Consider the following 20,657-nt stretch of genomic DNA (forward strand, 5'->3'; position numbering starts at 1 on the left):
AATCTGGATGGTGGGGGTAAGGAAGATGCTGGAGTGGGGAGAGGGAGGGGTAGTAGGGTAGGGCTGGGGGATGGTAAGGTGCTGCTTATGGAAGAATACAGGGCAAGGTGTGGAGAGGGTAGGGCAACTAGGTGCAGTTGGCAGGTTAGACGGAGAACAGAGCTGGGAGGGGGCGACTGGAAAAGAAGAGAAGTAAAAAAACTGTGGGTGCATTAGAATGGAAGGCTGTTTAACAATGGCATGGGAATACGGAAAGGGACAGATGGGTGAAAGACAGAGACCGCTGAACATTGAGGCCAGGAGGGTTACAGAAACATACGATATATTGCAAGTAGAGTTCCAACTTGCACAATTCAGAAAAGCTAGTGTTGGTAGGAAGGATCCAGATAGCACAGGTTGTGAAACAGTCACTGAAATGAGGACTGTTCTGTTGCGCAGTATGCTCAGCAACTGGGTGGTGCAGTTCTTTCTTGGCCACAAATTTTTGGTGCCCATTCATGCAGACATACAGCTTGTGGGCTGTCATGCCTTCTTGACTGGACTGGAGTAGAGTATGGTGGTGATGGTGGTGGTGGCAGCAGCAGCAGCACTGGCGGTAGCAGCAGAATGCACGGGACAGATCTTGCATCTACGCTTATTACAGGTATATGACCCTTTAAGCAAGAGCTTGGAACAAGGACTGAGTAAGGATGGATGAGGATATTGTGTAAGTTCTCTGGGCTGCAGAATACCACTGTGAGAGTGGTGAAAAACATAGTGGATAGAATATTCCTCATTTCAGGGCATGACGAGATGTAGTCGAAACCCTGGCAGAGAATACGATTCAGGTTCTCCATTTCTGGGTTGTAATGAATCATGAGGAGAATGCTCCTCTGTGGCCGGACAGTGGGACAGGCAGGCAGAGCGTAACTAGAGAGATAAGGCATGGGAGATCTGTTTTTGTACAAGGTCTATGAATGCCTTAATGAGACCCTTGGTATATTTCAAGAGGTAGTGCTCATTGCTGCAGATGCAACTGCCATGGGTGGCTATGCTGTATGGAAGGGGCTTCTTTGTATGGAATGGGTGGCAGCTGTTTAAGTGGAGGTATTGCTGGTGGTTGGTAGGTTTGATACGGGCATAGGTGCATATGTAGCTATGTTTGAAATCAAGGTCAACATCAAGGAAGGCAGCTTGTTGGGTCGAGTATGATCAGGTGAAGCAAATGAGGGAGAAGGTGTTGAGGAATGTGGATAGAGTGTCCTCTCCTTTGATCCAGGTCATGAAGACGTTATCAATGAATCTGAAGCAGGTGAGGGGTTTGGAATTCTGAGGGGTTAGGAATGATTCCTCTAGATGGTCCACAAATAGGTTGGCACAGGACGGTGCCGCACAGGCGTTGAGTGTTATATCCCGGATTTGTTCATAGGCTATACCATCAAAAGTAAAGTAATTATACGTGAGGATGTAGTCAGTGATGGTGATCAGGAAGGAGGTTGTACGCTTGGAATGCAGGGCCAAAGTTTGTGTTCAATAGCACCAAGATCATGGCACTGGGGACACTGGTAAAAAGGGAGATGGCATCAATAGTGACAAGCAGAACACTGTGTGGTAAAGGAAAAGAAACTGTGGAGAGTCGGTGGAGGAAACGGTTGGTATCTTTTGTATAGTAGGACGGATTGTGGGTAATAGGCTGAAGCTGATGATTCTCTCAGTGGGGGACAGTAAATGGTCATAATTGTCCGCATTGGGTGGTTGGGTTTATGTACTTTAGGAAGCATGTAGAATATACGAGTGTGAGGAGTGGTGGAAGTGAGGAGAGAGATAGGGGAGAGGTTCTGGGATGGGCCCAAGGATTTGAGGAGAGATTGGGATCAGTTTTAGGTGGTGGCTTGCAGTTCTTTCTGCAGATTAAGGTAAACTTGCATGTTGAGGGATTTGGGAAAGGATGGTGAGGCAGGGTTCAAGGTTAAGAAATTCTGAAAAGTTAACAGGGAAAGATTAGAAGGTCGTAGGGGTGGATAATAGTTGGATGGAAGAGAGAACTGAGTCAGGCTAGGTTCAACATTGGTCTTTCATTGAGTCTGACTGATGAGCCTGACTCTGTTCACTCCTCCATTTAACTATGATCCTCCCCCACTGTTCCTTAATCACGGCCCTGTTAACTTTCCAGAATTTTATTAATATCAAACCTTGCCTCATCATCATCCCCCAAAAACCTCAACACGCGAGCTAACCTTACAATGTTGTTTTGAATCGCAAATATTACCTGGCAGAAGGACTCCAGCAGTTGACAGATTCGTTCACCTACAAACTTTGCCACAATGACACAATTCTATAAATCCAGCAGTATCGCCTCAAATCCACAGGCCCTACCTGGAGTCCATCTCTCTCCTCAACCCTTTCACTCCCCATCTTCTACCCTCTACATGCTTCCCAAAATATGTAGATCCAACCACCCAATACGCATCATTGTTGCCAGTTGCTGTGCCTCCGCAGAGAGAATCTCTGCTCCTGTAGACCAACACCTTCAGCCTAATACCCACAACACGTTCTACTATAAAACACCAACCATTTTCTTCACTGACTCTCCACAGTTCCTGTTCCTTTACCACATTATGTCCTGCTTGTCACTACTAATGCCTCCTCAAATGTTGACCTCCACCTTAAATACGACTACATCTGTACCTCTGTCCATGTCAGACAGCAACACCTCCATTTCAGTAGCTGCCATCCATTCCATATCAACAAGCATATACTGTATTCAAACATTATGAATCACCTCGAAGGGAACAATCTATTGACACGTAATCAGCATGGCTTCAGAAAACATCGCTCTTGTGCAACGCAGCTAGCTCTTTATTCGCACGAAGTAATGGCCACTATCGACAGGGGATCTCAAGTTGATTCCGTATGTCTAGATTTCCGGAAGGCTTTTGACACCGTTCCTCATAAGCGACTTCTAATCAAGCTGCGGAGCTATGGGGTATCGTCTCAGTTGTGCGACTGGATTCGTGATTTCCTGTCAGGAAGGTCGCAGTTTGTAGTAATAGACGGCAAATCATCGAGTAAAACTGAAGTGATATCAGGTGTTCCCCAGGGAAGCATCCTGGGACCTCTACTGTTACTGATCTATATAAATGACCTGGGTGACAATCTGAGCAGTTATCTTAGACTGTTCGCAGATGATGCTGTAGTTTACCGTCTAGTAAGGTCATCCGAAGACCAGTATCAGTTGCAAAGCAATTTATAAAAGATTGCTGTATGGTGTGTCAGGTGGCAGTTGACGCTAAATAACGAAAAGTGTGAGATGATCCACATGAGTTCCAAAAGAAATCCGTTGGAATTCAATTACTCGATAAATAGTACAATTCTCAAGGCTGTCAATTCAACTAAGTACCTGGGTGTTAAAATTACGAACAACTTCAGTTGGAAGGACCACATAGATAATATTGTCGGGAAGGCGAGCCAAAGGTTGCGTTTCATTGGCAGGACACTTAGAAGATGCAACAAGTCAACTAAAGAGACAGCTTACACTACACTCGTTCGTCCTCTGTTAGAATATTGCTGCGCGGTGTGGGATCCTTACCAGGTGGGATTGACGGAGGACATCGAAAGGGTGCAAAAAAGAGCAGCTCGTTTTGTATTATCACGTTATAGGGGAGAGAGTGTGGCAGATATGATACAAGAGTTGGGATGGAAGCCATTACAGCATAGACGTTTTTCGTCGCGGCGAGACCTTTTTACGAAATTTCAGTCACCAACTTTCTCTTCCGAATGCGAAAATATTTTGTTGAGCCCAACCTACATAGGTAGGAATGATCATCAAAATAAAATAAGAGAAATCAGAGCTCGAACAGAAAGGTTTAGGTGTTTGTTTTTCCCGCTCGCTGTTCGGGAGTGGAATAGTAGAGAGATAGTATGATTGTGGTTCGATGAACCCTCTGCCAAGCACTTAAATGTGAATAGCAGAGTAGTCATGTAGATGTAGATGTCCATTCCACACAGCCTAGCTACCTGTGGCAGTTGCATCTGTAGGGTGCGCAGATCCTGTCAAAACATACTAAGGGTCTCATTGAGTCTTTCACAGACCATATTTACTCTCCCAACCTTTTACAGCAACAGATCTCCCATGTCTTATCTCTTCAAAGTCCCACTGTCTGGCCACAGAGAAGCATTTCCCTCATGACTCATTACCACCCATGAATGGAGCAATTGAATCACATTCTCCACCATGGTGTCGACTACATCTTGTCTGCCCTGAAATGAGAATGTCCTATCCACTATGCTTCCCAACCCTCCCATAGTGGAACTCTGCTGCCTACTGAACCTATTCAGTATCCTAATCCGTCCTTACATGATCCCCTGCTCCTAAACCCTTGCCTCATGGTTCATATCCCTGTAATAGACCAAGATGCAAGACCTGTCCTGTATATCCTGCCACCACCACCTAATCCAGTCAGGTAACGAGCACAGCTATCCCATCAAAGTCACGGCTGCCTCTGAAACTAGTCATGTGATCTACAAGCTAAACTGCAATCACTATGCTTCATTCTATGTGGACATGACAATCAACAAGCTGTCTGTCTGCACAAATGGCCAAGAAACAGCTGGACCACCCAACTGCTGAGCATTCTGCCCAACACAACAGACTTCATTTCAATGACTGCTTCTTAGCTTCTCTCATCTGGATCCTTCCTACCAACACTAGCTTTTCTGAATGGCACAGGTGGAAACTCTGTCTGCAGTATATCCTACATTCTTATTATCCTTCTGGCCCCAACCTGCATTAGTACTCTCTCTCACCCACCTATGCTCTTCTCTATTCCCATGCAGCCTTCTATCCCAATGCACCAACAGTCTTCTTCCTTCTCTATTTTTCAAACCCCCTCCCCCATCGCCCCCCATCTACAATCTCAATTGCAATTTGCTGCCCTACCCTCTCCTCACCTCATCCCTGTATGCTCCCATAAGCAGCACTTCACCATCCCTCATGCCTACCCTACTATCCCTCCCTGTCCCTGCCCCAGCCTCCTCCTTACTCCCACCACCCAGATTGCTTCTCTTATCATACACTGTAGCTCAAGTCTGTTCTTGTCAGCCAGAGACTGTGGTCATGTGTGCGAGTTGCTTTTGCGTCAATGTATGTGTGTATGATTTCTAATTCTGAACATGGCCTTTTGACCATAAGCTTACTTTTTTTAGCAGTCTTTTGTTGTGCCTTTCTGCAAATCATCATATCCACTATGTGGTGGGTAGCCATTTATCCTTTTCATATGGAATGGCATAAGCATAATGTACTGAAATCAACAAGCATCACAGGAGTTTAACAGAAAAGAAATTCAGGAGTAAACACAGATGGAAGCCATCTTTGTTTCAAAATTGTGTTGTACAAGATGATGCAAATAAAACAAAGATATTACATTAATGGAAAGCCTTGTATGAATTACAAACAATTATTAAGAAATTTTACATTTCAGAACGTTTAAAGCAAGTTGCCAATCTTTAGATCACTTTGAAATCATATCAAGATCTGACTGAATATTTATGCAGCTTCTCTCAGAGAGTACTGCAGTATAGATAAGTGCATCAGCTGCAAAAACCTGATTTCACTATTAATATTGTTTGCAAGGTCATTAATAAGCAACATGAACAGCAAGGGTCCCAGCACACTTCCTTGGGGCACACTCAAAATTACTTCTACATTTGACAATGACTCTCCATCCAAAATAACCTGCAGTGTCCTCCCTACCATAAAGTCCTCAATCCAGTCACAAATCTCACTTGATATCCCATGTGATTGTACTTGTGACAATAAACATAGGTGTATAAGTGTGGCACTGCATCAAATGCTTTTCATTAATCAAGGAATACAGCATCTACCTGACAGCCTTGATCCAAAGCTTTCAGTATGTCGTGTGAGAAAAGTGGGAGTTGGGTTTCACATGATCAATGTTTTTGAAATCCATGCTGGTTGGCAATGAGGAGGTCATTCTGTTCAAGATATTTGTTATGTTTGAGCGCAGAATATGTTATAAGATTCTGCAACAAATTGATGTCACGGATATTGGATGGTAGTTTTGTGGATCGCTTCTACCACCCTTCTTGTAGATGGGTGGATCTGTGCTTTTTTCCAAGAACTGAGCACAATTTTTTGTTTGATGGATCTTTGACACTTTATAGTTAGAAGATGGGCTCCCTCACTCACGAATTCAGTATAGAATCTGACAGGGATTCCATCAGGCCCTGGAGGTTTGTTCAGTTTTAACAGTTTCAACCGTTTCTCAACACCACTGACACTAATACTTCTTTCACTCATCTTTTCAGTGGTACAAGGATTAAATTGGAGCAATTTTCATGGATTTTTCTTTGTAAAGTAACATTTGAAAATGGGGCTCAGTATTTCAGCTTTTGCTTTGCTACCCTCAATTTCAGTTCCTGTCTCATTCACTAGGGACTGGACACTAGCTTTGGTGCAACGAACAGCCTTCCTTTGGGTTCTGTGAAAACACACTTGACAATATTCTGTTACGCTAGTCACTGAAGGCAAAATGCGTTGCTCTCTTGACAGTCAAACATGTTTCATTCAGGATCTCTCTCTCTCTCTCTCTCTCTCTCTCTCTCTCTCTCTCTCTCTCTCTCTGTGTAGCATTACGCTTTGTTTCACATCGGTGACACAGTTATTACTGCTCTTTAGAAGTTTCTTTACAGTGACTGTGTACCACGGAGTTCCCTCCCATTATGAACTGTTCTACTGGGTACATATCCATCCAGTGCAGGGTCAACTATTCTTTTGAACTTAAGCCAGAGTTCCTCTACATGCTCCTGCCCTATGATAAAAGTTTCAAGTTCATCACTGAGATAAGACACTAATGATTTTTTATCTTGTTTACTGACCACATATATATCTTTCTGCTTGTTTTAGTAGTCTTCTGTACTTTGGTAATCACTGCTCCCATAACTGCATAATGGTCATTGACATAAGTTTTGACGTGGACATCCTCAAAGATATCAGGTCTATTTGCTGCCATTAGATCCAATATATTTCCATCATGAGTGGAGCTCTTAACAATCTGTTCTAGGTAGTTTTCAGAGAAGACATTTAATAAAGTTTCACAGGATGTCTTATTGTTGTGACAGTGCCACGACATTTAACAGTGCCGCCACGAAAGTACGCGCAAACGGTGATAGAGGCGCACCGCAACTCGGCTAAGTTTGGGAGCGCCACCTAGCTACGAACGGCGCCGCCCGCACGTCATGGCACGGCAGTCAAATACGAGAGACTGAGTTGTTATCATGTAACCAGCAATTGTTTCTAAGTGAGTGTGTTTGAATATCCATGCAATTATTGGTGATTAAAGGTTATAACACTTTTTGGCGACGAGGATGGGATATTTTCACTGCGTTGTGGATTTGTGTGTTCGTGACGGGGCAGACATGGAACAGCTTATGCAAGTGCCCATTGAACAACAAACACAGCTGATGGCTGCTATTCAGGCTCAACAAACACAGCTGATGGCTGCTATTCAGGCTCAACAAACACAGCTGACGGCTGCGATTCACGCATTGTCGATGTCGCTTACTCATCGTCTATCTTCCTCTTCTCCGCCTCCATTCACTCCTTACGACGAGGCCACTGAAGACTGGGAGGAGTATGAGAAGCGTTTGAGGCAACACTTCTTGGCTTTCGGCTTGTCAACGCTCCTATGTGTAAGTCGTTATTTCTATCTTGGATTTCCCCATGGATCTATCAGCTGCTATCTCAGTTAGTCCCTCTGCAGGAACCTGGCTCTCTGTCCCTCCAAGAAATGTGTGACTTATTGTCTAACGATTACTGAAAAAACACATACGTTGTTGCCGCCCGTGTGGCGTTCTACCGGTGTCGTCAACAGCCCCATCAATCTTACCGGGCTTGGGCGGCAGAACTACACAGTCTGAGTAGGAAATATCAGTTTGTCACGGACATTAATCATGAATCTTATGCTGATTCAATGGTTAGGGATGCTATTCTACGGCTTGCTCCTGATAAAGAAGTTTGGCAGCGTGCCCTACAACTGCCAAACCCATCGTTGTCGGAAGTACTAAGCATTGCTCAATCCTTTGAAGTGTCTCACGCAAATAGACGCATGGTGTGATGTAGGCACTGTACAGTCAACTCTCAACATGAACAATTTGCCTGTTTCACAGGAGAACGAAGATGTGGCGACAGTTCACTCGCCTAAACAACGTCGCGTTGGGCAGCAACGCTCGCAGCAAAACCAGCAGTCACAGAAGCAGGTTCGTTCTGCACTTCCTTCTTGTCCATGTTGTTTCGTACAGCATGACAGGGCCACTTGTCCAAAACGTTGGGCCACATGTAATTCATGTAGGAAAAAAGGCCACATTGCTTTCGTGTGTCAGTCCCCTAAAGTTCCTGTCGACGAGGACGAGCCATCGGACATGGGTGTTCACTGTGTGCTTTCTGAAACAAATAAGATGTTACTGTTCGTGTTCCGGATAAAGACATCCGGATGCAAGTCGACACTGGCTCTTCAGTAACTCTCATTGATTCTCACATGTATTTGGAGTTGGGCTCCCCTCCTTTGTCTCCAGTTACGCGAAATCTGAGAACTTATAATAAAAAGAAAATTCCTATCATTAGTTAGTTTGATGTTTCCACTGCCTACAAGTCTGTTGTTAGGCCCCTCACGTTTTATGTGGTGGATCATGCGGGCACTGAAAAACTGTTCGGTTATGATGCTTTCCAGTTGTTCGGGTTCTCCATTGATGATGATGATGTGCACCTCATATCTGAGGATATTTCGTATCAACAGCTGGATGGATTGTGTTCTGAATTTTCGTCCGTGTTGTCTGCTGGTCTGGGTCGTGCCAAGGATTTTGAAGCCCACATTATTCTTAAACCTACAGCTCGCCCTAAGTTTTTCCGGGCACGCTCTATTCCAGTGGCGTTGCGTGCACCTGTCAAGGCTGAGATAGACAGGTTAACAGCTTCAGGGATTCTCCTTCCTGTTACCTCCAGTGAATGGGCATCGCCGATCGTGGTGGTTTCTACCCAAACGGGAGTCTGCGATTGTGTGGTGATTTTAAAGCCACTGTCAACGCTCGGAGCCTCATTGACACTTATCCTCTTCCCCGTCCTGAGGAGTTATTTACCAAGCTCCCTGGGGGCCAGTTCTTTTCCAAGCTTGACCTATCGGAGGCGTACCATCAGTTGCCGTTGGATGCTTCTTCCAAGGAATTTCTTGTCATCATCACTCCTTGTGGGTTGTATCAGTACCAACAGTTACCATTCGGCGTCGCTAGCGCACCGGCCATTTTTCAGCGGTTTTGGAACAGCTCACGCCCTCCGTTCCCGGCAGCATAAACTATCTGGATGACATTGTTATCACGGGGGCCTCCACTGAGGAGCACCTTCGCAATTTGCGTTCACTGTTTCGGGTTTTGCGTTCGGCTGGGTTGAGGTGCAATCTGGACAAGTCACAGTTCTTCCAAACCTCCATTGTGAATCTTGGTTTCCACTAGTCCCATGAGGGTATACGTCCTCTACGTCAGCACATTGCAGCCATTACCGCTTTACCCCGGCCGTCTATGGTCAAGAAACTTCAGGCGATTTTAGGCAAGATTGCTTATTATCACAAATTCATTCCATCTGTGGCGGCAGTAGCTCATCCTCTGCATCAGCTGTTACGCAAAAACGTCCCTTTCTGTTGGTCCGACGAGTGTGAGCAGGCTTTTGTCCGCCTGAAGGCTCAGTTGCAGTCGGCGCCTTGTCTTGCCACATTCCGTCTGGGTCAGCACTTGGTTCTGGCGACTGACGCGTCACAGTATAGCCTACGAGCTGTTCTCGCCCATCAGTATGAGGATGGGTCAGAACGACCCATCGCCTATGCTTCCAAGACGCTCAACGATGCTAAATGGCGTTACTCTCAAATTGAAAAGGAGGCGCTCGCTATCATTTATGCTTTTAAAAAGTTCAGTATTTTTTTGTATGGTTCTAAGTTTCACCTCATCACCGACCACAAGCCGCTGGTCTCTCTGTGCAGCCCATCGACATTGCTTTCGGATAAGGCAGCTCACCGCCTGCAACATTGGGCCTTATACTTGTCTCATTTTCACTATGAGATTCACCATCGCCCCACGGCCGAGCACGCCAACGCTGACGCATTGTCGCGATTGCCTATGGGCCCCGACCCGATTATCGATCGTGATGAACTACTCTGTTTCCACATTGATGAGGAAGAACGTCGTGCAGTCGAGGGTTTTACACTTACAGGTTCATAGGTCGCAGCGGCTACTGCGCAGGACCCGTTCCTGCGTCGGGTGATCGGTTTTGTTCAACGGGGTTGGCCAGACAGGACCAAGGGCCGGGCATCGGATCCCCTTCGCAACTGCCATGCCTTGTACCTTCGTCTGTCTTCTTCGTGATGGTGTTGTTCTTCTGGTCACGGATGGCGCATCTCACGGGTCCTGGTGCCAGCCTCTCTTCGCAAAGATGTTCTCAAACTGTCGCATGAAGGTCATTGGGGTATTTCTCGGACTAAGTCCCTGGCCCGCGGGCATGTTTATTGGCCCGGTATTGATTCGGACATCGCCCACATGGTTGCTGTGTGTGGTCAGTGTGCTCAACAACTTGCTGCACCTCGTACAATGCCCTCTCCGTGGCCTGATCTGGCACAGTCAGGGGAACGGGTGCATGCTGACTTTGCCGGCCCCTTCCTCGGTACTTATTGGCTACTGTTGATTGACGCCTTCTCAAAGTTTTCGTTTGTTGTTCGATGTCCGTCACCCACCACTGCGGCGATGATGCTGGCTTTGTCCAAAATCTTTGCGCTAGAAGGTCTTCCATGCACGATTGTCATGGACAATAGGCCTCAGTTCTCTTCGTAGGCCTTCCGTGATTTTTGTACTGGACAAGGGATTCATCATGTTACAGCACCACCCTTCCATCCGCAATCGAATGGGGAAGTTGAGCCCCTTGTCCGCACTTTCAAAAGCCAGACGAAAAAATTCCTTAGTGATTTCTCCACAGATGACGCTCTGCTGCAATTTCTGAGTTCTTATCGCTTCACGCCTCTGGGTGATCGCAGCCCTGCTGAACTCTTGCATGGCCGCCAACCGCGCACTCTACTGCACCTGCTTCACCTTGTCAGGCCTTGTGCTGTGTCCCCTAGTGTGGGAAAATACTCGGTAGGCACAGACGTGTGGGCACGAGGGTATGGATCTCGCCATCATGGTTGTTTGCCATCACGACCAGATGCGCCCACGAGTGGTGGCCACGCCGGTGCCACCACCCCTTTCTTCACCTCCACCAGCCCGAGAAGCCAGTTTTGTCGCTGCTGCCGACCTACTGTACGTGTTGATGCAGCCGATGTTGCTACCGCTTCTCAGCACGTCGGAACCGGCCCCAGTCGCAACGCTGCCTTCTCCGAGACCCATCTCGCTGGAGCACACCCCCAGGTCCACGACACCTGTGGATGCTGCTCCGGAGTTTTCACCCATCATCTCATCCAGGAGGCACGTTCCACGCACGAGCTTCCGTCCTGGACATTTTCGACCATACTCTCGTGTCTCTCTGTGGGATCTTCTCGGGGCCTCACAAGAGGCCAGGGATGTCTCCGCACTGTCCATGTCTCCAAGGAAGTGAGTGGTTTTTCTTTTTTCAAGGGGGGAAAAGTGTTTTGAAAGTGCCACGACATTTAACAGTGCCGCCACGACAGTACGCGCAAACGGTGATAGAGGCGCTCCGTAACTCGGCTGAGCACGGGAGTGCCACCTAGCTACCAACGGTGCCGGCCGCATGTCACGGCACGGCACTCGAATACGAGACACTGAGTTGTTATCATGTAACCAGCTATTGTTTCTAAGAGAGAGTGTTTGAATATCCACGCAATTATTGGTGATTAAAGGTTATAACACTTATCATACCCACTGCTAACAAAACTAATTTTCCCAGTTAACTGTTGGATGATTCAAGTCTCCACCTATGACTACAATATGATAGAGAAACTTATGTACAAGTGAAATGAGGTTTTCCCTAAAGTTTTCAGTTACATCAGGAGACGAGTCTGGTGGGAGATAGAAGGATCCAATTATCATTTTATGACTAACTCCTGATACTGAGTCTTGGCCAATCAATCTCGCATGCAGCTTCAATTTCTACCTCAGTGGATTTGAGTTTCTTGTCTACTGCGACATACAGCACCTCCATTTCCCGTTTGTCCATCCTTTTGATATAGATTTAAATTTTCCCCAAAAATATCACTGCTATCAGTTTCAGGTTTCAACCAGCTCTTCCTGAATCTAATATTATGCGAGCTTCACTGCTTTTCATGAGCACTTCAAACTCCGGCACTGTTGCGAATGCTTCGGCACTTTACCACTAGGATTTTAATACTCTCACCTGCTGGTGGCGTTTCTTTTGATCTTATCCTGACATTTCTGGATTTCCTGCAGATATTGTTATCTGGATTGGTTAGAACTGCCTGATCTAAAAAACCCTTTTGTCCATCTCACACACAGTCTGCTACTTGAGTAGCAGCCTCTGATGTGTAGTGCACACCTGACCAATTTAAGAGTAACCTACAGCTCTCAACCATATGGCACAAATCCTGGAAGTCACAGCCTAGCTTGTCACAGAACTTTCAAAGTCTCTGGTTTTGTCCTTCAACCTGAATCAGAACAAAAGGGCCAAGATCAGTTCTGGGGAAAATACTACAATTTGTGAGCTTCATTGAAATTCCAAGTGCAAGGCTACTCTTCTCGACCTTCTCAACAAAATGCTCATAGATTCTGCAAATAACAAAGGAAGCTTCATAAAATTTTCAAAAACGCACGATTATTTGCATTGATATACAATAAAGTTCATGGAAGACTACGTCTTTCGCAGAACTGTAAACCACAAATGCCGATTTGCTATGAAATAAATTATGCATCCAAAACACTCATACTGGTAATTTATGAAAATATAGTTTTGCAAGCATCTGAAATTTCTCACAGTAACCTATTTCTCACATGATACAATGATATAAGAGTACAATTATTCTGAACAAGTATAGGCGTACTGTCCTCTGAAATTTTAAAAGAGCACAATAAAGTTTATGCCTACAATTAAGAATAAGAGTACAAGTTAATCGTATCACTCACAATGTTCAAAATTTCACAATGTATCACAATACAAATGGGTGTTGATACAGTCAATGATAGATATGCAGAAACAACGAAAACAGTAAAATTTGTGAATCTAGAACTTTAAATTGGCACGTGATCTTGTACATGCTGCCTCACACAAAGGAAAATTCCTAAGGTGGCTTTTATATATAAATAAATGTGTGTATTGTACATATTTTTAACTTAGCTAATTCTGTGCATACTTCTACACTAGCTTGCCAAAGTAGTCACTGCAGTGTGAGTTTATCTTGATCAAAATCGTTAAACTGTGCAGTACCAAAAAAGCACATCTTCTGCCTGTTGCAGCTAACAATGTTAATTTCTGATTTTTAAAATATGGCTGTTATCAATATGCAAAATTAGTTAAAAGGTATATTCGTTCAAAAAGACTAGTGAAAATCATAAGCATGAAAAAAAATCTTCATTAGAAGATAAAGCTAAAATTGCCAAACATGTGACTAACATGGAATTCCACAAAACTTTCAAGCCACTCAATGAGAGTGTCTCTTACCTTTCCTGAAATATTTTAGCACAAAATTACAAATGTTTCATGGAGAGCTTCTCATACGATCAGGAAGTAGTCTAACTAAAAACACACACATTACTTACAAGGGCAATTTTCATATTATTATAGTGTGATAAATTCTGTGAAAGTGGAGTACACAAGCATTCTACAGTGGCTCAACCTGCACTTGTATATGCCAATGCATCTACTTAATGAATGTATAAAACCTTTGAAGCGAGAAATTTGTGATAATTCACATTTTATGCAGAAAGAGTGAGAGTCAGTAAATGTGTAATGAAGTTAAAGAAAATGATGATCTATAATAACCAGTGACTGGGGCTATAATCTGATAAACCCAATCAAGGTTTGAGCTCTCAATCTTTATTGAAAAAGGGAGGTAGGACTTAAAGTCTCATTCACAAGAAAGTCAATAGAATTCAATGACTAGCTCAATTTGACAAGAGTGATGAAATTAACTGCTCACTGCCTGAAGAAATCACACCAATATTAAAGTGATTTAGGTAAATCATCTAAATATGAATGGTTGGATTGAGAGTTGAAACTCATTACTCGTGCACATATGTACAGTATATTAGCCCCTGCACCACCTCATGAGAGAAAAGGAAAATCTAGTGGTGAAGTCTAAAGACTACAATGTCAAAATCTCTTATCTAAAGACTTTCTCCAGTTGTTGTTCAGGAATACTGACACTCAACGAGTTCTTTCTTTATTTTTAAAATTCCCAAGTATATTTCCGAGTGCAAAAAACTATGGCTATAGAACTAATCAGTATTATTACAAATCCATAATGATCACAATGACTTAATGAAAATCTATATAACGTAACTGGTTACATCACCAAGCAGTGGCAGTAGAAAACCCGTACGGAGGTTAAAGAAATGTGCACATTTTCAGAACCAGTGGCTCCTCCTCCTCACAGAATGAAAAGGAACGGGGGTGATGGATAAAGAATGGTGAGGTTTAAGAAGGGTCACCCAGAACCCCAAGTCAGGGATGACTTACCGACGACGAAGACCAACTGACAGAACGAGAAGGAAACACTGGTTATTGGGGAGTGCCCCAGACAAGATATGAAAACCTGAGAGCTTAAAGGTTGAAGATAAGAGTAATATACTAGAGACACATTAGTGACAAAACTTAAAACAAGAGTTAATAATAGCAGAAAAATAAGTGCACTTTATGTGGTAGAGGTGGGAGGAGAGGAAAAATTAGACAGGTCAGAAAATAAAGATATGGAAAAGCAAAAGGGCATGAAGAAAGGAATAATTACTGAGAAGAAATGTTTCAACTGAAGAAATTAATGGAAATTAAGGCCAGGTGGGTGGTGAGAACAAGGACATGTTGTAATGGCAGTTCCCATCTGCAGAGTTCTGAGAAATTAGTGTCTGGGTGAAGAATCCAGATGACATGTATGGTGAAACAGGCACTGAGGTCATGAGTGTAATGTTATAGAATATGTTCTGCAACAGAATATTGTATGTTGGCAGTATACACCATCTATGTCCATTCATCATAATTGATAACTTGGTGGTAGTCATACCAATGTAAGAAGCCGATATTCTAAGTGTGATGGGCAAAACACCAGACAGAAGTGGTTTCATTACTGAGCCTGATTTTAAGAAGTATGCAAATAATTTTTTAAAGAGATGTGTGACATATTATCTTAAAGAAAATCACTTCAGATGTGCAATTTTGTGCTATGTGATTTCCCCTAACTATATCCTATACTATAGTATAGTATCAGAAAAACCCTGTAAAACCAGTAACTGGATGATCCCTCTATTCATATAAGGTACTATTGTTGGACACAAATATAATGAAAAGGAAACAAGAACATGCAACATGCAGGGAGGTTCATACAGCAATAAAAGTAAATGCTACATACCCTGTTGAACTGTCCAGAACCAAACTTTTTTCAATTTCTTCAAAATTTCTTAAGTCTCTTATGTAAACTTCTCTTTGTCGGCCCTAAAAAGTAATGAATGATGTGAAATATTGTCAACTACATCAGGCAAATAATGACTGTAGAATAAAGAGCTTACCGAATCAAAGCCAGTGGTAAGTATTCTATTAGAATCCCCTAACCAAACAATTCTAGAGTCTTTGATGCTCTGATGGCTGTTGGCTGACTGACTGATGGGTACAGAAGCCCGTGGGTCGACAACCCGCACCTGTTTGTCCTTGCAGGATGTAGCTAAGAGTATTCCATCTTTTTTCCAACTTACAGACTGGATTACATCACAATGGTCTGCATTTGCTGTACAAAAGAAATAACAGAATAGATTGAACTACATTTAAACACTTTGTCACAAGTAATAAAATGTGACTCATAATTCAAGAAATGAAAGACTTTTATAGAAACATTAGGAAGAAAATATGGAGCAAATTAATGAGGGCTCAGATGTTGACACCAAACAAGCTTTCCTTACAGTTTTACAAAAGAACGAAGCAAGATAATATTGCAAGCATACTTACAGAACAGTTCTCTCTCTGCAAGGATATCCCATAAGGTAAGAGTGGTGAATGATGTGCTTGTCAAGAGACAATCTGCTACTGGATGAAAACAGACTGTTTCCACACGGCGCTGTTTGTGTGAAAAAGTGCACTCCGAGTTTGTGAGATTCTCTTCCAGCCCATTTTCTGGAATCTGCCATATTTTCACCTGATGGAAGAGGTGAAAGTCATAATCACTCAATATCACTTTTAACAGAAAAAAATAAACAGTTACAGTAAGAGAAGATAATTCAACTTACTACAATGACAGGTGGAAAACTTAGAAATTTCAGGTCAGATTACTTTAACTAATCAAAGATGAATTACAATCAATAATATGAAATAGATAATTATGTTGCACTGACTAAATGTGTAGCCAATTATGACACAGAAGATTATACTTTTCTTTTTAACTTGCAGTGCTTATACAACCTTGTGAATGAATGAGATGAATCAAAGCCACAGAGAAAAAAATTAAATGAGCATAGTATAAAAATTAGCTGCTGTTATGAAACCAAAATATGTGAGCCAACAGTAAACAAAACATGAAGGAAGTACTACAAGGGTTCAATGAAAGAGGATTACAACCCCAAACATTTAGGAGATAGCAACTGAAGATGTTATGTTGAAAGGTGTTCAGACAGAATGGTAATAACTCACTTTTTGTGATGGTTCATTTTTATTATATCTTGAGTGGTTTCAAGTCACCTAGAGACTCATCATCACATTGTACATACTTTTAATGATTGATTGTTGCATTGTGAGGTTCATTGTGTAGCAGTGGCAAGACAGAAGAAAACAAAACAACAACCAAGCACTGAACATGTTGGTATACTAGGGATCCGTTACATCATAAGATCACCTAATATAATTAGCATCCATAACTTAAATCTTGGTGCACAAATAACTTTTTTGCACACATAATTCATTTTTCCGAGTTATGTTGATTCCACAGGACTAAACAAACTACCACAGGCAACAGTTCCCACATGCTTTACAGTAAATGAACAAACCAAAGAATGTTACAATTCTTGAGACTAAAATGGCCAATCCATCTTTTCACAAATTTGATATATATAAACTAATTTGTGACAACTGCCCCTGCTGTGGTGTAAAAATGGAAACTAAGCTAGGTAAAGTAAAAAACATTTGTAAGCTCAGAAATCAGTACCAGAACAGGAGTATTATTATTTGAAATACAAGACCAGAAAGTCAGTGTCCTCAATATTAACATAGCAACAAGCATGTGCTTTGTATGTCTGTCACTAAAACTGTAAACTTTCATTTAGTGTCATTTTCAAAATAACATCATGATCTTAAAAGCTGAATGTAAATTAGTGATTTTACCACATGGTCCCCAACAACAACACTGTCCCTCTCTAAATGCCAAAACACATATCATGATGCCTCTTTCACTCTCATAGTTCAATGGTAGTTTCCTTGCCTGTCGTTTCAAGCAGTCTACAAGCTTTCTCAGCCTTCTATTGCCTGATCTATATGCAAAGCTAGCTGTGGTTACTAATGTTGCTTGATATGGCATCTACATACTTTAAATTAATGGCAACACAGGCTACAGAGTACTTTACACCTAATCCCTATTACAGATAAACCGCAGTTTCCCATTATTTATTCACTTAACTGAATCTTATCGACAATGTAGGAAAAGATAGATTGCTACTTACCATAAAGGAGACATATTAAGATACAGACAATCACAATTAAAAGACACTTACATAAAGTTTTTGGCCATAGCCTTTATCACCAAGAAAAAACACACACACACACACACACCATTCATACACACACACAAACAAGCACACCTCATGCACACATGACCACCACCAACTCCAGCATCTCGGGCCAGAGGAGTTGGTGGTCATGAATGCATGAGGTGTGCTTGCTTGTGTGTTTCTCTTTTTCTGGTGAAGACTGTGGCCATACACACTATGTATGTGTCTTGATTGTGCTTGTGTGCAACTTAACATGTTTCCTTTACAGTAAGTAGCAATCTACCCTTTCCTACAATGTTGATATTCCTACCTGGAGTGTCCATTTTTTAACTGAATCTTACAATCTTTTTTATTCTTGAAATAGAAATCGAGCTCACCTTTGCATGGATAGCATTAAATATTCTAAGGTGGACAACTTGTGTGGCGTATTTTGTTTGCAGGTCACTGTGTGAAGTTACAAGTAAATAAATTTCAGAGAGCCGGAAAATTGTCTGGAGGCATGAACATTGTGTGTTCCACATTGAAATGAGTTGGTGTTTGGAAAGACATCTTACAGCAATGATGGGAGCACATCGTGATGTAAGTAATATGTTTACAATCAATATAATGTCCTGTCCAAATTTTGTTGTGTGTGTGTGTGTGTGTGTGTGTGTGTGTGTGTGTGTGTGTGTGTGTGTGTGTGTGTGTGTGTGTGTGTGTTTGGAGGCTGGCATAGGTGGCACAAATAAAAGAAAAAATAAGAAATAACATACAAGATGTACAAGTTTAACTGTTGTTACAACACTCCTCTTGTGAAGCTTAGTATGTCCTGTCATGCATTGTTAAGACTCATCACCACAGTTCTTTCACATGGGCTCTATATGGTGGACTACTACATCATGCCACACAAAGAATGCTACCCACATCTAGGCTTGAGTCAACGAAGACAGGAATCAAGTTTCACCAAGTGAAATTCCCTGATATTTACCTGATTTTCAGACTTTTTCCCTGACAAATTTTGAGATCTCAAAGGTAAGAAGGACATAAGTTGACAAAAATTGTAAGAATGTCTTTCTTTCTCCTCCCCCCCCCCCCATGTGAGCAAAAATCTTAATGATAACATCAACATCTTTTGTAATGAACTGTTTTTAGATGGAGAAAGCAAGCCAAATGGTATGCAAGTTCATTAAGACCACTGTTGTTATTTTATTTCAATCAAACGAAACACTTTTGATGACAAAAATACAAATTTCCTTGGAGTCGCAAGGCAGATTTAAAAAACCTTCACTGATTTCAGAAACAGCTTCAGAAAAAAAGAAGGCATCTTGAAAGAAGTGTAAAACACAGGGAAGAGTTGTGTAAACAATCACTACAGGTGACCATCAATAAAATGTTGGTTCTACTATGTTCATTATTGTCAGTTATAATCCACTGTGTTAAGTCTATTATCTTACAGATATTGTGCGATTTGCCTTCTGAAAAATATATGAATACCTAGCGTAAAAACTGCCAGCGACTGCCACGATTTTCTTCTTCTTCTTCTTATCGTCCACACTTTTTAATACATAAATTACTTTTGAAGTGCCAAAATGTACTACAATAAATAATATGTCTACAAAACACTGCACTATACAATGTACTTGCAGTGAGATGGTTACAATTCCTGAAATCCATCGCCCATGGCCTCTGGCCTGCCGAGGAGCACATCTGTCCCGAGTCCATGGATAAAACCATGAAAATCGGCTGTGTTATGCTACACACAGAGAGACCCATCCTGTGGACAGATTGGTGAAACTAAATCTGACAGGCAGGGCCTCCATATCAGTGGGAAATGATGGGCTTCAGATCGGCAGGCCCGATCTGTGTTTTGGCCCTGTCATAGAAATTCCATTTGTGTGACCAGCTATTCATGTGTCACAGACACCATGTTGATGAAACAAGACCCCAGTGATCATCCATGCAACAGATAACTTGCGCAAATACTCAGAGAATCAATACTAATGAGGATAGGTAGCAAATCATTGTAAAGATGATTGCTGAGCCACAGACAGGCACGTATAAAAGACAATCACACTCTCACAACAAAATCTTCAGCCCTAGTTTTTGTCAGAAAATGAGAGGACACACACATTCACACAATGACTAAGACACAGCTCATGCACACATGACCACCATATCTGGCTGTGGCATCTACAGTCTCTGAGAATCATATGCAAACAAACCACTCCTCATGCCTCCCTGCCTCTCATTGGCACCTGCTAGACTAGTAGCAAGAAGTGCTGGCAGCACTGACTGCAAGCTGAGGTGAGTGGTAGGAAGAGACGAAGTAGTAAGAATGAGTGAGTAGGGAAGCAGCAAACGTACTCAGCTGCGCCCTGCCAGTGACGGAGCATCACGAGACAAAAATGAGATTTTTCCAGTGGCTTTTTTTTCAGAATTTCCTCGACATGTTTGAAATTCCCTGATTTCCAGAACTTGTGGCAATCCTGTATATGGAAGCAGGGCAAAGATGCTGAAATCGGTGAAGTAGTTTTCCAGAAAATGTTTTATTTGTGACATAAAAAATAAAACACCACATATTTTGGATTCACGTTTCATTCTCAAATGATTGCAAGGAAACTACTGGTTAGAAATGTTTGATTTTTTCACATTGTCTCACATCACAGACTGATGATGTGATCGTTATCTTCCCATTATTGGTCATAATTATAATGAGTAACTCACTGCCTGGTGTTTGAAAAATCTTCAGAGAATTAAGAGTGAAAATTTCAATTGCTAATCAG

General features: G+C 42.5%; 1 protein-coding gene across 4 annotated transcripts in view; it reads right to left on the bottom strand.

Moving 5' to 3' along the window:
• Nucleotides 1–20,657, bottom strand: part of LOC126356335 (coronin-7) — a 232,601-nt gene that overhangs the window by 193,200 nt on the left and 18,744 nt on the right. For all 4 annotated transcript variants that reach the window (XM_050007318.1, XM_050007323.1, XM_050007322.1 and 1 more), the window contains exons 3-5: nucleotides 16,148–16,334; nucleotides 15,715–15,929; nucleotides 15,558–15,640 (exon numbers count right to left, since the gene is read on the bottom strand). In XM_050007318.1, the coding sequence (XP_049863275.1) occupies nucleotides 15,558–15,640; nucleotides 15,715–15,929; nucleotides 16,148–16,334 (485 nt within the window). The remainder of the gene's footprint in view (nucleotides 1–15,557; nucleotides 15,641–15,714; nucleotides 15,930–16,147; nucleotides 16,335–20,657) is intronic.

Source organism: Schistocerca gregaria, chromosome 3 (genome assembly GCF_023897955.1).
Source record: "Schistocerca gregaria isolate iqSchGreg1 chromosome 3, iqSchGreg1.2, whole genome shotgun sequence".
Taxonomy (NCBI): Eukaryota; Metazoa; Arthropoda; class Insecta; order Orthoptera; family Acrididae; genus Schistocerca; species Schistocerca gregaria.